Source organism: Hylobates moloch, unplaced genomic scaffold, assembly GCF_009828535.3.
Source record: "Hylobates moloch isolate HMO894 unplaced genomic scaffold, HMol_V3 SCAFFOLD_5, whole genome shotgun sequence".
NCBI lineage: Eukaryota > Metazoa > Chordata > Mammalia > Primates > Hylobatidae > Hylobates > Hylobates moloch.
The window spans coordinates 106,196,184-106,219,981 of record NW_026652280.1 but is presented as its reverse complement, the minus strand read 5'-3'; the positions used below and the strand labels follow the sequence as shown (position 1 = coordinate 106,219,981).

At 39.8% G+C, this 23,798-nt stretch overlaps 1 protein-coding gene across 1 annotated transcript in view; it reads left to right on the top strand.

The window, feature by feature from the left end:
* LOC116468031 (SHC SH2 domain-binding protein 1-like) overlaps positions 1-21,095 on the top strand; it is a 29,233-nt gene extending 8,138 nt beyond the window's left edge. The window contains exons 2-5 of the mRNA XM_032151663.2: positions 12,073-12,158; positions 12,513-12,654; positions 14,194-14,335; positions 20,038-21,095. Coding sequence (XP_032007554.1) covers positions 12,073-12,158; positions 12,513-12,654; positions 14,194-14,335; positions 20,038-20,083 — 416 coding nt within the window. The 3' untranslated portion in view covers positions 20,084-21,095. The remainder of the gene's footprint in view (positions 1-12,072; positions 12,159-12,512; positions 12,655-14,193; positions 14,336-20,037) is intronic.
* The last annotated feature ends 2,703 nt before the right edge of the window (positions 21,096-23,798 follow it).

Here is a 23,798-nt window from a genome sequence, read left to right as displayed (position 1 = left end):
CTCAGCCTCCGGAGTAGCTGGGATTACAGGTGCCCACACCCAGCTAGTTTTTGTATTTTCCGTAGAGAGGGGGCTTCGCCATGGTGGCCAGACTGGTCTCGAACTCCTGGCCTCAGGTGATCTGCCCACCTTGTCCTGCCAAAGTGCTGAGATTACAAGTGTGAGCCACCACGCCTGGCCACTGACTCCTTTTCTATTTGCGAACTTCTCTGGCTCATATAATGATTATCCTAAGATTATGGGAAAACATATACTTCCATTTTTGTCTTACTTAAAGCACACTCTGTGACATGGATAACTTCAAAAATCCAAGAGCATTTAAACATTTATTTCCAATGTAATGAGCTTTAATAAGTAGGTCTTATAAGAGTGGATCTTGTCTTTAATCACTGAAACAAGTTAACTGTCTAGTTAGCAGACCTTTTATCATAAAAGAGTTTCTATAAAACATTTCTCAAAAGAAAATATATATTGACATTCTATCTTCTTTCTCCTCCAGATACTATTTTTTGGATTTGGGTGGCTTTTCTTCATGCGCCAATTGTTTAAGGACTATGAGGTGAGGATAAATCATTTTGTCCTACTTACACTATATGAATTTAGATTGTTTTAAAATGGGACAAGAAAAATGCCTCCATTAAAGAAACATTATGTTCATTTCCAAGATAGGAAGCTTTTACCAAATAAGTACTATATAACTATTAGATTGGAGAATATAATTAGGCTTAATTGATTTAAAAGGGGGGAAAAAAGGCAAGTCAAATATAGCCCAAAAGTTAGGAGCAAGGAATGTCATGCCTTAGTCATATCAGGATATGTACCAATAGCAAATAGTTATTCTGTAGGAGAGAATTTGATTCATAATGTCTTTCATTTGTCTATCTGGCCCTGAATTGCCAGTCTTATATTTTAAGTTAAAACCAAAATCCCAAGGCTGGTGTTGTTTTTATCTTAAGCTTTGGATTCAGAAGATCACCACCCTAGACTCGACATTTCCTAATTAGTTCTCCTAATTAGTAATAAGATCAGTTGTTATAGTCTACATTTGGGTCATTTCTAGGATGTTCTTCATTAAACTTTCCCAGGGAGTTTATTGTCTGAAAGAGCCTGGGATTCTGGAGATTTTCTTCTGCCCAATACTTTAAGGCCTCCCAGAGGAGGTTCCAGAACTGCTGCAGGATCTGCAGAGTGTTGAAGAACCCCTGAAACATTAACCATTATATACGAATCTGTCCGTTTTTTGTCAGTGTGCATCAGGAATTCTAAGTGCTACCTATGACCCTGTCACTTTATCTTCTTGTCCTCAAAATTCTTCATTCACAAGAGGATGCTGGTAATAGTGACTGAAGATTCAGAAGTGCCACCTACTTTTATCTTTTTCTTTAGCTCCAGGCAAGTTGTTGTTGTGGCCCTACTTCCAGTGACTTGAGAATTTCCTCAAAATAAGTTTCTGACTTGTAACGAGAAGGAGGTTATCAGTTCAGTTTTTAAACAAGGAAATAACTTCTAGTCTCTATTTGGCTTTTAACAGGTAACGTCAGTAGGTTGTACAGGTGATCTTCTCTGTGACGTTTGCATTTTCTTGCACCATGTTTGAGCTTATCATCTTTGAAATCTTAGGAGTATTGAATTGCGGGTGAGTAAGAGTACTGAATAACTCCTCTTGAAGAGTTCTGTGCTACATTCTTTACGGTGGAAAATCTACCTGGATCTCATAACTGAAAAAAAAACAAAAACAAAAAAAAGAAAACTGTGTTAATAGTTTAGTCTCAGTAACTACAATGATCACAGCAGATATGGGTCACAGCCACCTAATAGCTGGTTTGACAAAGATTATGAGATACCAGGAAGAAAAAGATCTGACCATTAACTCTGAAGAACTCATTGGAGTGAGGCTGTGAAGCCACAGTCTAGGCTTCGCTCCTAGAAGCTTTATTTTTCCGGGTCTGCTCGCTGACTGAATCCCAGTAACAGCCCTTCACATTGTTCTGCTGATTGAAAATCTCTACCTGAAAAGATTAGAATTCCTCAGAGCTACTTAATGATCTCTCTGAAGACTGAAACTCCAGTTCTTTCTTAACTTAGTTACTTTTACTGATTTTACAGTCATGGTCAAGTTTGGTTGAATTTAAAGTGTTTCTTAAAACACTTTTTTAAAGTAACTCTTTACTCCCCTCCAAATAATAGACCTGTTAGTTTATTAGACAGCCTATCCAAAATATTTCTTGCTTCTTAATCTGCAAGCTTGAGTATTTTTTTAGGCCAGCATTTATATGTAGGGTTCATCAACTATGCTATGCAGACTTTTGTTGTACTTTTTTTTATCACCACCTGGAAAAACCTTTTAAGAGTAAAGCAGTCTTTCACTCTAAAGTTAGGACCCAGCGCCAAGGTGAGTTCATTATAGACCCCTGGCACTTGAGACTTGTAGAGAGACTGTACTCTCAAATCCTTTGATAATCAGAATTGAAAACAAAATTTAAAAAGAAAAACTTACTATATAAATTATTAATCACAAAACATTGAAAGGTTAAAAAAAGAGAGAGGGGCCAGACACAGTGGCTCATGCCTATAATCCCAGCACTTTGGGAGGCTGAGGCAGGAGGATCACTTAAGTGCAGGGGTTCAAGACCAGCCTGGGCAACAAAGTGAGACCCTGTCTCTACAAAAAAAATAAGAAAAATTAGCAGAGTTTGGTAGTACACGCCTGTAGTCCCAGCTACCCTAGAGCCTGAAGCAGGAGGATCCCTTGAGCCCAGGAATTTGAGGATGTGCAGTGAGCTGTGATCATTGGACAAGACAGTGAGACCCCATCTCTTAAAAAAACGAGAGAGGGAGAATCAGAGTTGATAATAATGGTCTCTTGATAGAACAATGAATAACATATATTATGGTAAAATAGAAGTATGTTCTGATTCTCCTACTTTTAAACTTTAATAATCCAAACCTTTCCTTGGATGAGCTAGATATAGATCCTATGACTATAGAGAATAGACAAGTATTATTTTATGTAATGGCTATTAAATTTTATTATCACAACCTTCATCTTTCACTGCTATTTAAGCAGGGGTTGGCAGACTTTCTTCTGTAAAGGGCCAGATAGTAAATATTTTAGGCTTCTGTGGACCAGAAGGTTTCTATCACAAGTACTCAGCTCTGCTGTTGTAGAGCGAAAGCAGTCATAGGCAATATATAAACAAACGAGCATGGCCATGCTCCAATAAACTTAATTTGTAAAAGGAGGTGGCTGCCAGGCCATAGTTTGCCAACTACTCATCTAAATATTGATACAGAGGATTCAGATATTCCAAAGCTATAGTTATTGTTTTTGGTAGATGATGTCCCCCAACTTTTAACTTATAGTTAATAACCCATATAGTAAGAAACACCAGTTATACTTTGGTATATATTTCTTAAATTTCTTAATTAGTTAAAGAGGATAAGAAGTAGCATTGCTAAAATCCGGTTCTTCTTTGTGTGCTCTATAGAGGATTGGGTTTGTTCAGTCTGAGACATGTCTTCAGTTATACCTGTTTTTTCATGCTAATGTTTCACCCAATCATGGAACACAAATGTGAACCTTGATGATGTATAACTGTCCATTGACTGGACTCAGAATCGTTTTGAAAAGAGAATCTTGCCGAGAATATTCCTTTGACTCACCTCTTATATGACTTCCTATTCAACTGTGTAATCTTGTTGGGATCCTTAATTTTTCCAAGAGAATATCACTTTACTCTCAGCTCAAAAGACTAGTTAAAACATGTGGTTCACTTCTAATAGGCAGTCCCTACTGCCAAGTAAAGTTACACTTGTTATTTCAAACCCACTGCCTCCCAAAATCTTTCAGAAGCTTAGCTGAAATACTATGTAGTATTGCCTGGAGGATGTCCAGCTTGTTTCCTTCTCTAAATGCTCTAAAGTAGGTTAACCTAGAGGAGTGAAAAGTTGTCAGTGTATCTAGTCTAAATGGTATTCACTCCCAGTAGGGTAGCTTTTACTGAATGGCTCTTTGTTTTGTGATGCCTGCCATCTGTACTAAGGAAGGAACAGTAAGAAACAGCCCTCTGAAACTGGTATTTCTCTTGAAAGGATGTTATTGATGACACTGTTAATTGCCTTTGCATTTTCTTCTTTACGAAGCTCGAACTGGATGGAGGCCACCGCAGCTCAAGGAGGCCTACCTGCCTCTGTAGACTCCACCTTTGGGGGCAGGGCATAGCTGAAAAAAAGACAGCAGAAACTTCTGCAGACTTAAACGTCCCTGTCTGACAGCTTTGAAGAGAGCAGTGGTTCTCCCAGCACAGAGTCTGAGATCTGAGAATGGACAGACTGCCTCCTCAAGTGGGTCCATGACCCCCGAGTAGCCTAACTGGGAGACACCTCCCAGTAGGGGCTGACTAACACCTCGTACAGCCAGGTGCCCCTCTGAGATGAAGCTTCCAGAGAAAGGATCAGGCAGCAACATTTGCTGTTCTGCAATATTTGCTGTTCTGCACCAGGCATATTTTTCAACAGTTACCTCTCCTTCCCCTCCAGAAGCATGTGAGGAGTTTTCTCCAATTCTCACCCTAAGTCTTCTGGAGACAAAACTCATGAAGGTATGGGAGGCTCCCACTAGTTAGGCCCCCAGGAGTTTTTACCTCTCAGGCTAGGCTGCCGTCAGCTCCAGCAATTAGCCAATTCCCTTTGAAGTATGTCTACCCAATGCTGGCTCCAGTGGTGGTTTCTGATCCAGGTAAGTTGTGATTCTCTGTATTCGCCCATGGCTCCAGGTTTCATAGGGTGGGCATGTCTTAGGACCTCCATTTTCTGTTGCATATAAGTAGAGTTATTGATGTTCGGTTTGTTCAGCTTTTTTCTGGTGAGAATGGGAGTGATGGCTTTTAAGTGCTTTACAAGTCTGGTTGTAATTTCTGATTTTTTCTTCAAGCCATCAATAAATGTCATATAAATCATCCATTGTACTGTTAGTTGTTCTCTGGACACTCCCCACATGAGGTCTTGCATCCCTCTGCTCACCCTACTTCTGATTGCTCACAAGGCCAACTGCGTAGCTGCCATCCTGGGGCTTCCCTTGCGTCCTCTGTCATTCTGGATCCCCTATTTCTCAGATACCAGGTTTTCCTAGTGATTTTGTCTTTCATTTTAATGTAAGTACTTGTGCATAACATGCATCACACATGTTTGCCAGTTTCATGGTGGAAAAAGATTTATCCTAACAGTAGTGTGCTCAGATTGTTTTTTCTAGTTTTAATGTTATGAAGTATTTCAGTGACATTCTGAGACCTAATCTTTTCTATGGAGTCTTCCCCCCACCCCTCTAGAAGCTCTCAGGATCTTTTGCTCATGCCTAGAGTTCTGGCATTCCAGGATGATGTACCGCAGTGTACTTCATTTTTTGCTTCCATGGGTTAAGCATTTCATCAAGCCATTTATTAGGGCACTGTATGTCTTTAAGGCCCAGGATATTTTCTCATAATGATTATTGGATATTTTCCTCCCCTTTGTTTTCTCTGCAGGTGAGAGAAATTGTTTCAATTAGTAGTGATTTATTTTGCCCTTTTCACAGCAAACTGGTGTGTGTGTGTGTGTGTGTGTGTGTGTATGTGAGAAATACTTATTTGATGTCATGTGGAAATTATTGCCAGGTACCAAATTACAAAACAAACACACAGTTACATCCCGAACCCTGAAAAGATGTCAAAAGAAAGATCCCAAGAGAAGCTCATTCATACTCTCACCAAGTCTCTACTTTTCTAATGGTTAGTGCCAGAAATGCTAAGAATCCTAAAACTGCTAAAAGAAAGAGAATTGTCATATTAGGTTTTGGATAACAGGTTTCAGGTTCTTCTCATGCTCTTGAGTCTTTGGAACTTGCTGGAATCAGTATACTTCTGCAGGCAGGGGTAAGTGAGATGCATTCCTGTCTTTCAGGAGATGTGGAAGAGGTCTCAGGAGTTTTCAAGGCTACATCCATCACTGCACATTGTGCTTATGGAATCTGTGATGTCACTGCCTCCCCCGATGAAAATCAGCCCTGAATCTGTTTGCCTTTAGGAATTAACACCAGCAGAGGAGCAGTAAAACAACGTGGGATTCTTCTGGCTTCTGGAGCCTCTGCATATGTCAAGACAAAATTGCTTCACCAGTGAATCAGGTCACCCAGCATCTCTAACTATTAAAATTCAGCTTGGTTGGACATAACCTTTGGGTTTTATTGATTTGTTGGAGTTTGAATACTTATTCTAGATACCATTAAGGTTTTCTCATGTTACATGTACTTTCCCCAATTTCATGCTTTCTCTTAACCTGATGCCCAGTTTTATGTGTGCACAGACTCATTTTTCATTTTCATGTAGTCAAAGCCTCAAAAAGTCTTACCCCAGTTTCTTCATGAAAACTTCATCAAAGGTTTAGTTCAATCCTGTAAGCCTATAATCAAATCCAATCCTTTCCAGAAAAGAAGTTCTTATGTAAGCAAATTCACATATTTCTGTCTTGGTAGAAACCATAAAGAATCATTGGTAATCATTTGTTCAACTGAGTACAAAAGATTAATGTGTGGGTACAGACAATCAGTTTCTTACGAAAATGATTTAAAGTTATTTGGCTTCATTGAAAATGGAAAAACATCTTCTTAGGATTCCCAGAGGAACTTTCACATTTATGGTAGTCTATCAACATTGTATCAGGAATGCTACTGTACTCCCAGAAGTGGTTGGTGATCACTACAGATCACAAAAGTTGTTTCCAAGCTCAGATTTAGTACAGTTTTCTATCTCAATGTTATCTTTTATTTATTTGTAATATTTAAAACATTTAAATCCTTGTCTATCATACTTTCTGTGTATTAATTATTTTTAATAAAATATGATTTTGTTCTTCTTTAAATTTCACATTTATTTTAGATACCAGGGGCACATGTGTAAGATTGTTACATGGGTATATTGGACCCAGGTAGTAGCAGGCATAGTACCCAATAGCTGGTTTTTCAACCCACTCCCTCTTCCTTCCTCTCCCCCTCCTGGTAGTCCACAGTGTCCACTGTTCCTCTGTTTATGTCTGTGTGAGCTCACTATTTAGCTGCCACTTCTAAGTGAGAACATTTGGTATTTCGTTTTCTGTTCCTGAGTTAGTTTCCTCCGGATTATAGCCTCCTGCTCTATCCGTGTTGTTGCAAAGGATGTGATTTCATTCTTTTTTATGGGTGTGTAGCATTCCATGTTGTGTATGTACCACAATTTCTTTCTTTAATCCACCGTTGATGGGCACCTAGATTGATTCCATGTCTTTGCTATTGTCAGTAGCCTGGCGATGAACATGCTAGTGTTCGTGTCTTTTTGTTATCATGATCTATACTCCTTTGGGTATATACCCAGTAATGAGATTACTGGTTGAATAGCAGCTCTGTTGGAAGTACTATGAGAAAACTCCAAACTGCTTTCCATAGTGACTGAACTAATTTATATTCACTGCAAAGGTGTATAAGCCTTTCTCCACAGCCTCATCGGCATCTGTTGGTTTTTGACTTTTTAATAATGGCCATTCTGACTGGTGTGAGATGGTATCTCACTGGAGTTTCTATCTGCATTTCTCTGATGATTAGTGATGATGAGCATTTTTTCCTATATTTGCTGGCTGCTTGTGTGTCTTCTTTTGTGAAGTGCCTGTTCATGTCTCTTTGCCCACTTTTTAGTGGGATTATTTGGGGTTTGTCTTCTTGTTGCTTTTTCGAAGTTTCTTATAGATTCTGGACATTAGACCTCTGTCAGATGCACAGATTGTGAATATTTTCTTGATTCTGTATGTGGTCTGTTTACTCTGTTGATGGTTTCTTTTGCTGTGCAGAACCTCTTTAGTTGAATTAGGTTCCAGTTGTCAATTTTTTATTTTGTTACAGCTGCTTTTGGGGGTTTGGCCATAAATTCTTTGCCAAGGGTGATGTTAAGAATGGTATTTCCTAGGTTTTCTTCTAGGATTTTTCTACTTTGAGGTTTCCATATGTATTGTTTCATTGCAGATGACAACCATCCAGAGACTAATCATTACAAGCCAAGAAAGAGAATTTATTGTTTGCCAGAAAAAACATCCAACACAAAAAAATTAGCAAAGGAGATTCCTGAGTGTCCCTTTCTGTAAAGCATATGGCATTGTTCTCTGCAGAGTTTAGCAAACGTTTTTCTGTAAAGGGCTAGAGAGATATTAAATATTGTAGGCTTCTAAGCCAGGAGGCAGAAACCATGGTATTATGTAGGCGCACATGTAACCAAGGAGAAAACAAATTTCTATACGATTTTCGTTGACGAGATCCTAAATTAACAATAGTAACTGAGTAGAACCTCTCAGGTGTTAAATGTTCTTTGCATTGAGAGTCTAGATCTGCTCACCTAGGCTCCCTGGTACAGTCCTCCCTTTCCTCCCCACAGGCCATTTCCTCCCTGCGTCCCTCAGATGAAGAGTTCCATACAAAAGACCTACTCCCCTGAGAAGCAGTGAAGTGGTCCTGGGGCCCACCAAGGCCACAAAAATCAAGGAGTGGGTGACCTCACCCAGCTGATTTTGAGATCACCTTTGTAAAATGACATCTTGCTGGGAGATGGTCATCAGACATGAGGCCCATGGATGTGGCTGTCAGAGGAGGTGAGAGGAGAAATGCCCAGGGGGAGAAGTGGCCAATCACCAACACCTCTGCATCCAACCTCAAAAGACTAAATGGGATGCAGAAATGGAGATGGGGGAATGGAAACCTCTTTCAAGCAAGGCTTTGAGGCCTGGTACTGATCTCTCTTCTTCCTCCTGCAACCTACTGCACCTGCAGTTTTCTCACTTCAGTTGATGGAAACTCCATCCTTACATACACTCAATCCAGAAATCTTAAGAGTTTTCTTTGAGTTCTGATCTGTCTCTCACACCATATAGCTGATTAGCCAAGAACTCACGTTATCTAGAACAGTCAGGTATGGACCTTAATCCACACCACCCTTTTCTCCCTAGTTTAGGAACCTTGGCAAGTCATTCTCCTGATAAAGACACTAGGATTTTCTTGAAATTGCATGATTTCAGTCCTTCCTAGATTCATGATTCACTTAAGAGCACTGTTTTGTTTGCTACCATTTTCCCCTATTTTTATTTCATACCTGTTTGATCTGCACTCTTTCCTATATGGCAGGCAAACCAGCTCAGGTGTGCTTTCCTAATCATAGAATTAACAATAATAGCAGCCTTGGTAACAACTTATTTCTGGCCACACCACCAGGCAAATGTCACAGGATTTAATAGGTAGAGGATCTTAGGATCATCTGTATTGCTTGATGTTACAGACTGAAGTGTTTCCCTGTGAATTTGTATGTTGAAAGCTTAACCCCCAAGTTGACTATTTTGAGATATTTTGGGGTCTGCTCAGCTTCTTGAACCTGTAGGCTTGTTATCCAAATCCTGCCAAATTTGCAAGCTTTTAGTCATTATTTCTTCAGGTATGTTTTTAGCCTCACCCTCTTTCTCTTCTCTTTCCAGAACTCTGATGACATGCATATTGGATCTTTTGTTATATTCCAGCAGAACTTTGGAGCTCTGTTTACTTTTCTTTTCCAGTATGTTTTCTCTGCTATTGGGTAAATTTTATTGTTCTATCTTCCAGTTCACGGATTCTTTCCTCTGTTGTTTTCATTCTGCTGTTGAGCACATCCACTTAGTTTCTATTTTAGTTATTGTATTTTTAAGTTCTAAAATTTCCATTTGGTTTTTTATATCGTCTACTTCTTTGCTGAGACTTTCATTTTTCATTGGTTTTATGTGCATTCGTAATTCCTTATTGAAGCATTTTTATCATGGCTGCTTTAAAATCACTGCCAGTTAATTCTATCATCTCTGACATCTTGGTTTTGGCATCTGTTGATTGTCTTATTCATTTTGACATTTTCCTCATTCTTGGTATGACAAGGGATTTTCAAGTGAAAGTTGGATATTTTTGTATTATGTTGTGAGACTCTGGATCTTCTGTTTTAACTTGGCTTCTCTGATACTACTACAAGAAGGGACAGGGTTGGGGGTAGATGGGCATCATCTTGTTACTGGTGGAGGTAGAAGTCATGGTTCCCACTTGTCCTCCATTGATACCAAAGTTGGGTGGAGGAGCTCCTCATTACTGCTATGTAGGGGTGGGAGGTCTAGCTTTCTACATGGTCTCCACTGGCACTGTGATATATGGGAGTGGTCTTGTTACCACTGGGCAATGGTGAAAGTCTGGAATCTCCACTAGGCCTGCTCTGACACTGCCCCAGTAGGGAGGGAGTGGTTGTCTTGGCACTGCCAGGTCGGAGTACAAGTCCAGGCTCCTCATATACTTTTCACTGACACTGCTGCAGGGAGGGCCTTGTAACTGTGGTTGGTGGGGATGAAAGTCCTGGCTCCTTGCTTGATCTTCTCTGGTACTCCCCCAGTCAAGGTGTGGTACCTGGTTACATCCTTGAGGGAGCAAAAGTTTAGGTTTGTCTCTTGACCTTTGCTGGCATGGGTGAGATTTGGGCTGCTGTTTTATTCTGTGGTGTTTACCTGGAATAGAGCTATTATTATGTAAAAGTTTTCTGTCTTTCTAGGTTGCTTAGTCTTTTCATTAGAGCAGCTTTGTTTTAGGTGTATGTCTGTTGGTGTACTGGATTGCTGGCTTCTTCAGCTCCAAGTCTAGGGATTATGAAGCAAAAGGAAAGGAACTTAACCACTGTGTTGGTGTTGTTTCTTGGGTCCTGAGGTCCCTAGCTGGTCTGCCTTCTTCTCTCCACTTTTCAGTCTTATGCTTGTTTTATATATAGTGCCCACGGTTTTTGGCTGTACCTAGCAGGAGGAATAGGGACATCTGCTCCATCATCCCAGGAGTGGCAGGCTCCTCGGTTACTTTTTAATTAACAAATTATCTGTACATTTTCATAACATACTTTGAATATGACTTTCATGTGCTGCATGACTGCTGGTTTTAATTGTTCTCCTTTACAAATTTTATGTGATTCTTGATAGTTTGATACTTAATTTTAACTATGTTGCTGTAGATATTTTTTTAATGTAATCACCCCTAAACCTTTTTTTTTTTTGCACATAACCCCAAACTGAAAATCTCTTAGAAGAAGGCCCAATTAGCACATTTTAAAAATCCTCTCTACAGAGAGTTAGATTGGTGTATACATATGGTTCAGGCATATGTACAGGGTTAAGTAATCATAAATGTCTTCTCATGGAATACTACTGCTACTAGAAAATTAACTGAACATACATGCAGTAAATGTGTCATCAATGGTTATAGCAACTCTTCTTCATTGATGCTATTGTGTATTAAATTATTCCCAAATGGTTGCTGAAATAACTATAGAGGTTTGAGTGAATTATTTTTGTTTTCCAGAGTGCCTTGCATAGCATTAGGAAAGAAATTCTTATTTCTTTTATATTTTTTGGTGCCATGAGGTGTGAGAGAATAGTGTCATGTTTGATCCTTCTGGTTACTCTGTTTGAATGGCATTTGTACTGGCTGCTAACGTTAACGTGTGTGGTAGGGAAAGCCATTGTTTAACTCATAGAAATGATTTTTAATTTGGGTGGGGTATTTTAAAACTGGCACGTTTTGGAAAATGTAGGGTCTTGTTTCTATCCTCAAATTACAATATTTTACTAAATTCAAATACTTTTCTCCAACTAATTGAGTATCTGAGAGAATGGTCGTTTTGAATAAGTGCATCTTTTGACAGAATTGTTAAATGACCTTTTTTTGGCAGAATCAGAAAACATTTATCTAGAATGAAAAAGAGTAGAACAAGAATTAACTGTTGGCACTTAGGCAAGTGTGTGTGTGTGTGTGTGTGTGTGTGTCTGTGGTTTTGAAAGTGATAAATTGTCAACAACTTGCTAGAAATGGAACAAATGGAAATGTTGATTAAAAATGGCTGATAAAACTTATCTGTAAAATACTTTATCTTTATGCTGTACATTTGTACTGTGTTAAAGGCTAAGAAGTAATTATAATAAACTCTTATAGTCTTGCCTTTTAAAAACTGATTGTCATTTTCTCAAACTGTGACTCATACAGTGCCCGTATAGAAATCTACCCTGGGAGTCAGTGCACCCTGAGTGACAATGGGATCCACCACTGCAAGGAAGGGATCTTCATTAAGGTGAGCATTGGCCAAAACATCCACTTTTCAATGGATAGAATGGCTTCACCTACAAATTATGCTTTATTAAATTGTTGGGTTCTATTTTCTGGTTTTGAAAAGCATAAACAGTATACACATTTCGATAATATCAGTAGTCAGTGATTGGAATCTCTTGTGATAATGCTTTGTTACCTATAGATCTGCAGAAATGACAGAGGAAAGCCGTGTCACTAAGGGCTCAAACTGTGCTACAACATGGAACTAAGCATAGCTTTTCCCCTTTATTTTTAGAATAGTGTGAATAAAGAAGATTTTTAAAGCAGGAAATGTTGAATATGATAGTTCCTAAAACATTTGTTTTCATTGCCACAGGACTTCTTAGATGAACACTGTGACATTCCCAAGATATCCATGGTGAATCATATAATACATAATAATGAAGGTTATGGTGCTGTCTTGGTGAAACCTACAGTCTTCTCTGACCTGCAAGAAAATGCTAAAGATGGAACTGAAGGTATGTTATATTTAGTAATTTTTAATATAAAAACCAGACATAATTTATTTCAGCATTAAATGCTGATTAAGGATCTGAGTCTTCCTCTCTTCCTTCAAAAAGGTTGTTGGGATATGCTTGGGCATGGAGAGAGAGAAGGTTGATAAAGCCATAACATTATAGAATGTGAAAGAAACTTTCAAGGTTAACTAGTTCAACTGTCATTCAAAGTCCTGATGTGGTTTCTGTGCAGTTCCCTTCTTACCACACTTAGCTTTCAATGAGGGTGGATGTGTGATATCAACGGTGGCTGTGTGACAGCAATGGTGGGTGTGTGATACTATGGTGGGTGTGTGACAGCAACAGTGGGTGTGTGACAGCAATGGTGGCTCCTCCTGGCATTTATTAAGGCTGGAGGCAGTGACATGAATGTGCCAGGTTGAAGGCTGCATTTCCTGGAGGGGATAGTGGAGTTTACCTCTGTTTTTATTGGTAGAAGTAAATGCCTTCCTGTCACCTGTCTTTCTTGGCAGCAAAGGGGAGCTAACTCAGTGGAAATTTGTGAACTTCAAGCTATGATGTAGATCACTATTAAGTCTCGTCATAGAGAAGGATTAAGCATTGATATAGGTGAGGAAAGTTTAAAGCAGTTTATTTATTTAATCAGCTTTTTCAGGTTGAAAGAGGAGTTTAAAGGGTAGTCCTTGTCATTCTTCAGGATCCGCTCCAGTTACATCTCTGCAAGTTCTTTATTTCTTCACAGGTCTTACAAAAGTAAAATCAAGGTGTCAGCTGGGCAGGACTCATCTGAAAGCTCTAGGGGCAGAATCTGCCTCCAAATGCATTCATGTCATTCACTGGCAGAATTCATTCCTTTAGCTCATGGGTCTGAAGTCTCCATTTTCTTGCTGGCTGCTGGCTGTTTGCTGGGGCTGGCACTCAGCTCCTAGAGGCTGCTCTCAGGTTCTTGTCTCATGGCATCCCTATCTCAGCAACAGAGAACATCCCTCAAGGAAAATCTCTCATGCCCTGAATTTCTCTGACTTCCTCTTTTGCAACCAGCTGGAGAAAACTGATGAGTAATCTTAATTACGTTGTAAAATTACAATGCAAAATTCTTCTGCCATTTAATAGCCATGAAAGTAATACCAGGGGGTGGGGATCATGGGGCCTATCCAGAATTAGCTGCTAGATTGGGACTTCATTTAGAAAAGTGGCACTATCTTATCAGTCTGTGCATCCTACCTCCTGACACAGTGCTTAGCAGATAGTAACTGTCCAGGAAATATCTGTTGAGTAAAAGTGATTCTGGATTAAAAGGGTAAAGGAAGAGTTCAAAGTTGGTGATCCTGCATGAAGGTCAGGGAACCTTGGTATAGAAAGCAAGGCAGCTGCTCGTTGAGAATCTTATGGCAAACAATTTGTAAAATCCAGTTAGAGGACAGCAGAAATCCTTTGCCAAAAAAAAACTTGCAAGCTCTAACAGACTGTGTAGAAATATATGTTTTAGTTGGGTTAGCTTGTATATTTAACTTTGTTATTATTTGTTTGTTTCTCCAGAAAATAAAGCACTTAAAATTCAGACAGGTGGAGAGCCAGATGTGGCTGAAAGAGTGGATCTAGAAGAGCTGATTCAGTGTGCAACTGGTAAAATGGAGCTTTATGCAAGAACTGACCCTTCTGAGCAAGTCGAGGGAAAATTGTAAGTGAACTAATTGCTGCCTCTACACAAAAAGGCCAGATGAAGAAGAAAAGGTTGAGTGAACTGGGGTCATGCAAGCTGATGACAACTTAATGTCACAGGAGATGTTTGTTGGGATTGTGGGGAACCAGTTCAAGTGGAATGGGAAAGGTAGTTTTGGCACATTTCTTTTCTGACCACAGGGATGTAAGTAGATAGCAAAATACTGGATTTTGCACATGCTGCCCTAAGAATCACTGCTGCCATTGTAGTTTGCTGTAATGTCTGTATTTTATATTTGATTATTTGGGCTTGAGTGAAAGGTAGATTTATTTCCATTTGCAGATGTTGCACATAAAACACTCCCCTTTATAAGAAAGATCATAAACACATATAAAATAGAAAATATTTGGGGATTGCTTATCTGAAAGTCTTGCTTTCTTATACACATGGTTCTCTCATATTAAGCCTGGTAGTAACTTTTTAGTGTAATTACCTTTAGCACTTCAAAGACGAGGAAGAAAGGAAGGGAATGCAAAACTAGTGCATAAAAATGCAATAGGTGTCATATGTACAGCATTCTTCTTAGAGTTGCCTTTTCATCCCAATGACAGTTGAGTCTGATTTCCATGCTGTATTGGCATAATGCTTGTCTTAAAATAAAAGCTTTTATGATTGGGAATTGATCTGCCTAATCAGACTTATTATTGAGACTGTCAATGGGATGCATTTTTCTGTTGATAGGAGGTTTGAAGCAGAAATGAAATGTGTTATTCAGAGTCAATGTTGTAAATAGAGTATTTTCACTATTGCTGAAAGTGAATGATTAAAAACAAGGTATTTTTCAGGCCAGGCGGTGGCTCACACTTGTAATCGCAGCACTTTGGGATGCTGAGGCAGGAGGATCACTTGAGCCCAGGAGTTTGAGACTAGCTTGGGCAACATAGTGAGACCCTGTCTCTACTAAAAATAAATTAAAAAAAAAATAACTGGGTGTGGTGGTGCATGCATGTAGTTCCACCTACTCAGGAGGCTGAGGCTGGAGGATCCTTGAGCCCAGGAGGTTGAGGCTGCAGTGAGGTGTGATTGCACCACCACATTCCAGCCTGGGTGACAGAATGAGACCCTGTCTCAAAAAAAAAAAATATTTATCTCTTACCGTTACAGTATTCTGATTATAATACTGACACAGTCAAAATGATTAACTGTACAACCTGTATCTGCTGTGTGTTCTTGGTATCATACTGTAAAACAAGCTTTTAAAAATATTTGTATTTCAAAAACTGTATGTGACATTAATATGCCTGATTATTAAGATTATAGTGATGAAATAACAAAATTGAATCCTGTCATATCTTTTCAAACCCAATATGGGCCATAGTGTCGGTGTAGCATATGTGATCCATTGAAGAACACATGGTATTTTGGTATCTGTTTTTATGCTTCAGAAAGAGTACTACATTTTTTCCCATGAAGTGTGGTTATATTTGTTTCTTAAATTTGAGTGAAAAATAATTCTTATTTTTTGGATGCTACTAAATGTAGGATTTGTGTTAGATTTATTATTTGATCATTGAAAGGTATTTTTACTTTTTAAAAATCTTATCGCAAAGAGGTTTAAAAAGTAATGTTCATTTCTGCATCAGTTTCAGGCAAATGTTGATATTAAAACCTTCTATTCTTTTTTAAAATTTTTGCCTCTAGATGTGATGTCTTAAGATAAATACCACTTATTCAACTTAAAAAAATTCACTTTTTTTTTTTTTTTTTTTGAGATGGAGTCTTGCTCTGTCACCCAGGCTGGAGTGCAGTGGTGCTATCTTAGCTCACTGCAACCTCTGCCTCCTGAGTTCAAGCAATTTTCCTGCCTCAGCCTCCTGAGTAGCTGGGATTACAGGTTCATTCCACCATGCTCAGCTAATTATTTTTGTATTTATTTTAATTTTATTTTATTTTAGTTTGTTTTTGAGATGGAGCTTCGCTTTGTCACCCAGGCTGGAGTGCAGTGGCATGATCTCGGCTCATTGCAACCTGAGTCTCCTGGGTTCAAGTGATTCCATGCCTCGGCCTCCCGAGTAGCTAGGATTACAGGCACCTGCCACCATGCCTGGCTAATTTTTGTATTTTTAATAGAGACAGGGTTTCACCATGTTGGCCAGGTTGGTCTCGAACTCCTGACCTCAAATGATCCACCCACCTTGGCCTCCCAAAGTGCTGGGATTACAGGCGTGATCCTGACCTCAAGTGATCCACCCACCTCAGCCTCTCAAATCACGTTGGTTTTTCAACTGAATTTCTACTTTATCTTGGTTTAGATTTTGTAGATAAGTTAGTAACATTAATACCTTCCTTGTTCCATTTTATAACGTGGAGTTTTTCAGATTTCATTTCTATTTTAGTTTAAATCTAAGCTTATATTAATTTTTATTCACATAATTCGTTATAATAAGTAGACCTACTTTGTTCTTATTTAAGTTATATGCAGTATATTTTGCCCCAATTATGGAGAGTTAAACATCTCCAATGGAATAGCATAGGGAATTTAGGGAGTGCCCTGGAGGGGTATGGATTTGATATTTGAGATGAAAACACTGATGTGGAAAAAGGATAGTCTTCTGTGTTGACTAATTGTGTGTCCTGTCCTTATGGTCCACACTTAATGTGACCTTGAATTTATGGCAGGTAGCAAAATTCTATACCTTGATTTGAGCATTTTATTTCAGCTGCTTTAGATGTATTTCCCTTCCTCGGTTTCTTGTTGTATTATTGCACCATAGATATTAACATGAATATATTTTTAAAAACTGCCCAGAGATCATTTGATCTCAAGTGTATATACTTCACCTTTCTGGAGTTATAGAAGGATGGTGAAATAACCATTTTCTAGATTTTGCTTTTCAGAGGGAGATTGAAGAAAGTTCAATAAAACACTGATGAGCTCATAAGAACCGTGTCATTCATGTTTCTTTGTAATTCAGTTTGCTGTTTTTATTCTTATTCCTTTCTGGGAAGTACATTCCACAGGCTTCTATGGAAATTAAATTGAAATAAATTGATAATTGGGCTTATCAAATTTGACAATTTGATAATTGATGCAAAATTTATGCATAGCATTTAATTCTATAACATTTTGTTTTATTCTGTGATTAAATATATATATGTATGTGTGTGTTTTAAAGTCTTACATGTGTTGAAGTGAACATTCTCCTCTTTTTCCAGTTCTCACTATTAGTAGAAAAATACATATCTTTTAAAAACAACAAAACAGGCATAATGTAACAACACTCTGAAAACTGCTGTTGCTATTTTCCCTTAATACCTTGCAGAAAAATATATCTGTCTGTACAAATCCACCTTATTCTTTTGATAGTTGTGTTATAGTCCATTGCCAGAATTCCTTCAGTTATAAGTGATAGAAACTCAACTGAGAAAGGCTGTATGAAAGTTGGTTCCTGGAACTAAACATCTAAGGATAAGAGCTTGATTATATTTCTTGCTTTTATAAGGTTTCTTGACAGTATGAGTTTTTTCTTTCTTTTCTTTTTTTCTTTTTTCTTTTTTTTCTGAGATGGAGTCTCACTCTGTTACCCAGGCTGGAATGCAATGGCGTGATCTTGGCTCACTGCAACTGCTGCCTCCCAGTTTCAAGCAATTCTCCTGCCTCAGCTTCCTGAGTAGCTGGGACTACAGGTGCACACTACCATGCCTGGCTAATTCTTGTATTTTTTTAGTAAAGACAGGCTTTTGCCATGTTGGCCAGGCTGCTCTCGAACTCCTAACCTTAGATGATCCACTCACCTAGGCCTCCCAAAGTGCTGGGATTACAGGTGTGAGTCACCACACCCCACAAGTATGAGTTCTTTCATGTAGTTAAAGGGAACAAGTAAGTGAATACCACATTTCTTACACACATAGGGTGTTTATCCAGTGTGAATACTTTAACGTCTTCTAAGAGAACGTGGAAAAACAAATCTTTCCTATATTCCTACATTCATAGAGTTTCTCTCCAGTATGAGTTGTTTCATGGTTATGCAGGTGACTGGAATGAGTGAAGCCCTTATCACATTTCTTATATTTGTATGGCTTCACACCAGTATGAGTTCTTTTATGGTTATGGAGGGAAGTGGAATATCTGAAGGTTTTACCTCATTAATTACATTCATAGAGTTTCTCCCTAGTATGAGTTTAATTATGATCATGAAGGTATCTGGAATGAGCAAAGCCTTAACACATTCCTTACATTGATAGGGTTTTGCTATAGTTCACAGTTATAAAGGGAACTGAAATATCTGAAAGCTTTACCACATTTCTTACATTTATAGAATTTTTCTCCAGTGTGACTCTTTTCATGTATTTTAAGAGACAAAGGAAAAATGGATCTTTTCCTACATTCCCTATATTCACAGTCTTTTGCTAGTGTGAATTCTTTCATGTATTTGACAGGATCTGGAAAAACTGAAGGTTTTCCACATTGATTTCATGTATAGGGTTTCTCTTCAGTGTGAGTTCTCTGATGGATTTGCAATGAATTGGGAAAATCAAAGGCTTTCCCACATAACGTACATTTATAATATCAACTTCCAGTGTGTGTTAGCGTGTGTCGTTGGACACTGGTGAGAAATTAAGGCTTTTCCACATTGTTTACATGTGTATGTCTTCTCTCTGCATTCCTCACACTCTGATTTTTGTCCAGAAATAGGTATGATATGCCTCCAAAGGGAGGAATGGCAGGTGAAGATGTTTCTACACACACTGCTTTTACATGGCTTTGAGGCAGGAAATTAAAAGAAAGAAAAAAAAATAAAAAGAAAAACAAGCTTGAAAAAAAAACAAGCTTCTGTATTAGGCTGACTCATCCTAAAAGCAGTAACAGGCAAACTCCAGACCCAGGCAAAGTCTCGATAACATTATCTAAGAAGCCAGGGCTCCAAGGAATGTGCTCTGGAGAGTCTCCTAGCACTCTCTCAATATAAGGAGAAGAAAAACAAATTGTTTTTATTTTCCTTTCCCCTATAGTATGAGAAAATTTATGAGTTTATAGATTCCTGTTTTCTATAACTACTAACTCCAAGTATTCTGTTTTTCATCTAAGCAGCACAGTGAAGGTCATAAGACATGCCTGAGCAGGCCTGGATTGCAGCCATCTAGGCACTATAGCAAAGGTTATAAGATAAGCTCTGCAAGGGACTTGAGCAAACCTAGATAACAGCCATCTAGGCCACATAGCAAGAGTCACATGTAATTCTGAGTTATGAACCTGTCACTGTTTGATTAACTGCCTTTGTTCTGCTTCTGTACACTCGCTTTTGCTCCACTACACTTCACGCCACTGTAAGTTTGTTTCAAACTAGCCAACCCCCTTTTAGAAGTGTGTATAAAATTCAAGTCCTGTCTTTGTTCTAGGCCCAATCCCTTGATATTAATCCCCTAGGTCTGAGTGCACTCAATGAAATCCTCCTATTCTACCTATTGATCTCTCCAGTCTCCTGATTCTCACAACAGCTTTACTCCAGTAGGAATTTTCTTGTTCAGATTAAGATTTGGAATCTGGCTGAACATTTCTCCATGCTGACTACCTTCTTTACTTTCACAGAGTCTTGCTACCATATGACTTCTTTGATTTCTCCAAGAATTTTTGCACTGATCCTTAGTGGTCTGGTTTTCTCATTTATTTCCTACAGAAGCTATGTTTCTAAAAGTTTCCCACATCACATTCCCTACAGAGATCCTTTTGGGAAGGATTCAGCAAAGCCCACCCCTCCAGGGTGAAGTTACAGCCACATCCTCAAAGGCCACTGGTCAATTTCCCAGCTTCTGCAGTATCTGAATGGTCTCCCAACAGATCTCCTAGTACCTACAGGTCACAGGACGATGGAAGCCCCAGAGGAGCCTGTGGGATTCTTTTGGAACAGAGGAGACCAGTAAGTGAATAGGGACCTAATCTGCTTTCTATCTGTATGGATTTGCCTATTCTTGATATAGCATATAAATGGGATCATGCAACATGTACCCCTTTGTGCCTGGCTTCTTTCAGTTAGCATAATGTATTTGAGGTTCTTCCAAATTGTAGCAATCTACATTGATTTTATAGCCAGGCATGAGTACTTTCTTTTTATGGCCTAGTACTATTCCACTTACGTACATATAACAATTTATTTATTCCTCTATTTATCCATTGATAGATATTTGGGTTGTTCCCATCTTTTGGCTGTTACAGAAAATGCTGCTTTAGGGAGTATAATTGTAAAGTTTTCTGTGTTTCCAACTGACAAATATTAAAAATATTTATATTTTAAATTTCTTTGATTGTTATAAGATTTATTATTTGTACCAGCCACCAGTAAATATGTTCATGGAAACTCAGATTCCAGTAGGAATTTTCTTGTTCAGATTAAGATTTGGAATCTGGCTGAACAAGATTGTGGACAAGAGCAGCCATTTTGATGATGGCCATCAACCAGTGAATCTAAATATGTTCTGGGAACTTTTTGTCTGATCCTGTGTTAAGTGCTATAGATGGTGGGACTTCCAAAATAAGCATAAAGAAGAGTTATTACTTTACCCCACCCATTGCCCCAGCTCCAGAACCATTTATTCTGCAGAATTGCATGGGGTACAAGAAATATGAGTTTCTTTTTAAGCTATTTTTTATGAACCTCTTGATTTTTAAACATCTCTTATGAGGTAAATGATCCTTTCATGCATTATCACAGTGGTTGAAATCCCACAAAATTTATTAGCCTCAAATTTGCTAGCCTGCTCCAGAACCATTTATTCTCCAGAATTACATGGGGTACAAGAAATCTGAGTTTGACTTGTTTTTAAGCTATTGATTATGAACCTCTTGATTTTAAACATATCTTATGAGGCAAATGATCCTCTCATGCATTATCACAGTGGTTGCAATCCCACAAAATTTCTTAGCCTCAAATTTGCTAGACAAAATAGCCTTTAGCCATTATCACATTTGCAGATTTCTGGGCAGCCATATTTCCAATGTTTACTTTCCATGTGTTAATGGAAGTTGTAAGCTGCTTCTTAAAAATTTATTTTAGGCTGGATGTGGTGGCTCCTGCCTGTAATCCCAGCACTTTGGGAGGCTGAGGTGGGAGGATCGATTAGGGCTAGGAGTTTGAGACCAGCTAGAGCAACATAGCAAGACCTCATCTATAAAAAATTTTAGAAATTAGGAAGGCATGGTGGCACACATCTGTGGTTCCAGCTACTCAGGAGGTAGAAGTAGGAGGATTGCTTGAACCCAGGAGTTAAAGGCTGCAGTGAACTATGATTGCACCACTGCACTCCAGCCTGGGTGACAAACTGAGGCCCTGTCTTTAAAAAAAAAAAAAAAAAATCACAGGCTGGTCACGGTGGCTCACTCCTGTAATCCCAGCACTTTGGGAGGCTGAGGCAGGAGAATCGCTTGAACCCAGGAGGTGGAGGTTATGGTGAGCCGAGATCGCGCTATTGCACTCCACCCTGGGCAACAAGAGCGACATTCCATCTAAAAAAAAAAAAATAGCAATTAGGATCACATTTAAAATCTTATTATGTAGTGGTTTTCTCTCCTCTCCTCCTTTCCCCTCCCCTCTCTTCTCTTCTATTCTCTCTTTTTTTTTTTTTTGAGACATAGTCTTGCTCTGTCGCCCAGGCTGGAGTGCAGTGGTGTGATCTTGGCTCACCGCAACCTCCGCCTCCTGGGTTTGGGTGATTCTCCTGCCTTGGCTCCTGAGTAGATGAAACTACATGTGCATGCTGGCACACCTGGCTTTTTTTTTTTTTTTTTTTTTTTTTTTTTTTTGTATTTTTAGTAGGGATGGGGTTTCACCATGTTAGCCAGGATGGTCTCGATCTCCTGACCTCATGACTCTCCTGCCTCGGCCTCCCCAAGTGTTAGGATTACAGATGTGAACCACCGTGCCTGGCCTGGTTTTCTTTTACATAAGCCTCTTCCTTTGTTGAAACCATAAGATCTTCCTCACAGTGGAGAATCCTGAAAGCTCCCAGCAGCCAGCAATGAATGAAAGGTGGGGGCAGGGCTGCCAGCAGGGTGGGGCCTGGTGAGCCAGGTGCCTAGGCTCCCACATCACAATGGGGGCGGGGGCGCGTGGAAGGGACTCTGGGCCTGATTGGTTCCTGGCAACCAGGAGGGAGCTCTGGCTGTTGGCAGGGCAACCTCCTTCAGTTGGTGGGAAGCAGTGGAAGGAGGAGGAGCTCCGTCTGTGCTCTCTTCCCTCAATTACAGCTTGTTGCGTCTGGACCCATTCTAAATAAACTAAGCAGGTTCCCAAGGGACCCTTGCAGACAAGTCAGCTCAGGGGAGGCATCTGAGGCGAGGTGCAGGCTGCTAGTGGGGTGCAGCCCCATTGCCAGGGGCTGGCCCTGCCAGCGTACCTTTGCTGGGAAGAGGTGGAAGTGCTGAGCTCTGCAGACTTGGAAGCAGGGGAAGGCCAAAGCTGCTGGAGAGGAGTGGAGCTACCCCATGGGGAACACGCTGAGCTGCTGCTTGTGCACCAACGCCAGCCCCAAGCGGGGCCAGCACAGGAGGTCTGGGGAGCTGTCCTGCAGCGCTGACATCTATGAGGCAGCATCAAGCAAAGGTGCAGGCCAAGGCAGAGAGGAGTGGAGCCGCTACAGATGGAACATGCTGCTCCCTAATGCCAGCCCCAAGCAAAGAACAGCGCAGGGTGTGGTAGGTGGAACCACTCTGCAGCTATAACATCACGGAGGTGGAGGTGGCAGTAGCACCACACCCCACTGCTGTGGAGCCTGCCCCGTCGGATTTCGGAGCCCAAGAGGGCCATGACCTGCAGCACATCAGCGACCAGGAGATGCCCAAATGTAAGGAGGCGGCTGATACTGTTTGCCCTCAGGTGCGCCTCTGGTCGCCACTGACCCAAGGTCCCGCCTAGAGGCATCCACAGCCTTGGGTTCCTCCCTGCTGCCCCTAGCCAGCTTTCCTAGGCCCAGGGACCGGACCAGGCAGGACGACTGGCCTTGCTTTGTGCCTGCCTGCCCCCACCCCTCATTCTTTTTCCCTGCAGCATCTGGTGGTTTCTCTCCTCCTCCCTACCCCAGTGCCCAGTTCTAGCCCCTTTCTCATCTCCCCAGGCTGGCCAAAAACTAAGTTTTCAAAATAGAAAATGTACGCTACAGATTTCATTCCTATAGTGGAAGTGTCTTACAGCTCTTCTGTTTATAAACTTTGGTTGGCCTCTTAATTTATTTAAACATTAGAATAATTAAGCATCATGATGAATGTGCCTTTGTAACTGGAAAGTACTGTATCTTGGAATATTCAAAAATCGTGAAAGAATGAACAAAGATAGTATGTGAATGAGTTGTACCTTTATACACAAAGCATGCAAGTACTTGTGAAAGTTTTTCCTTGTTTGGTGGTGTAAGGTAAGCCTCTGAGTGGTTTTACACACTAGGTAGTAGATGGGCAGTGTTGGATGAGAGCCCAAAATAGACTCTTTATATC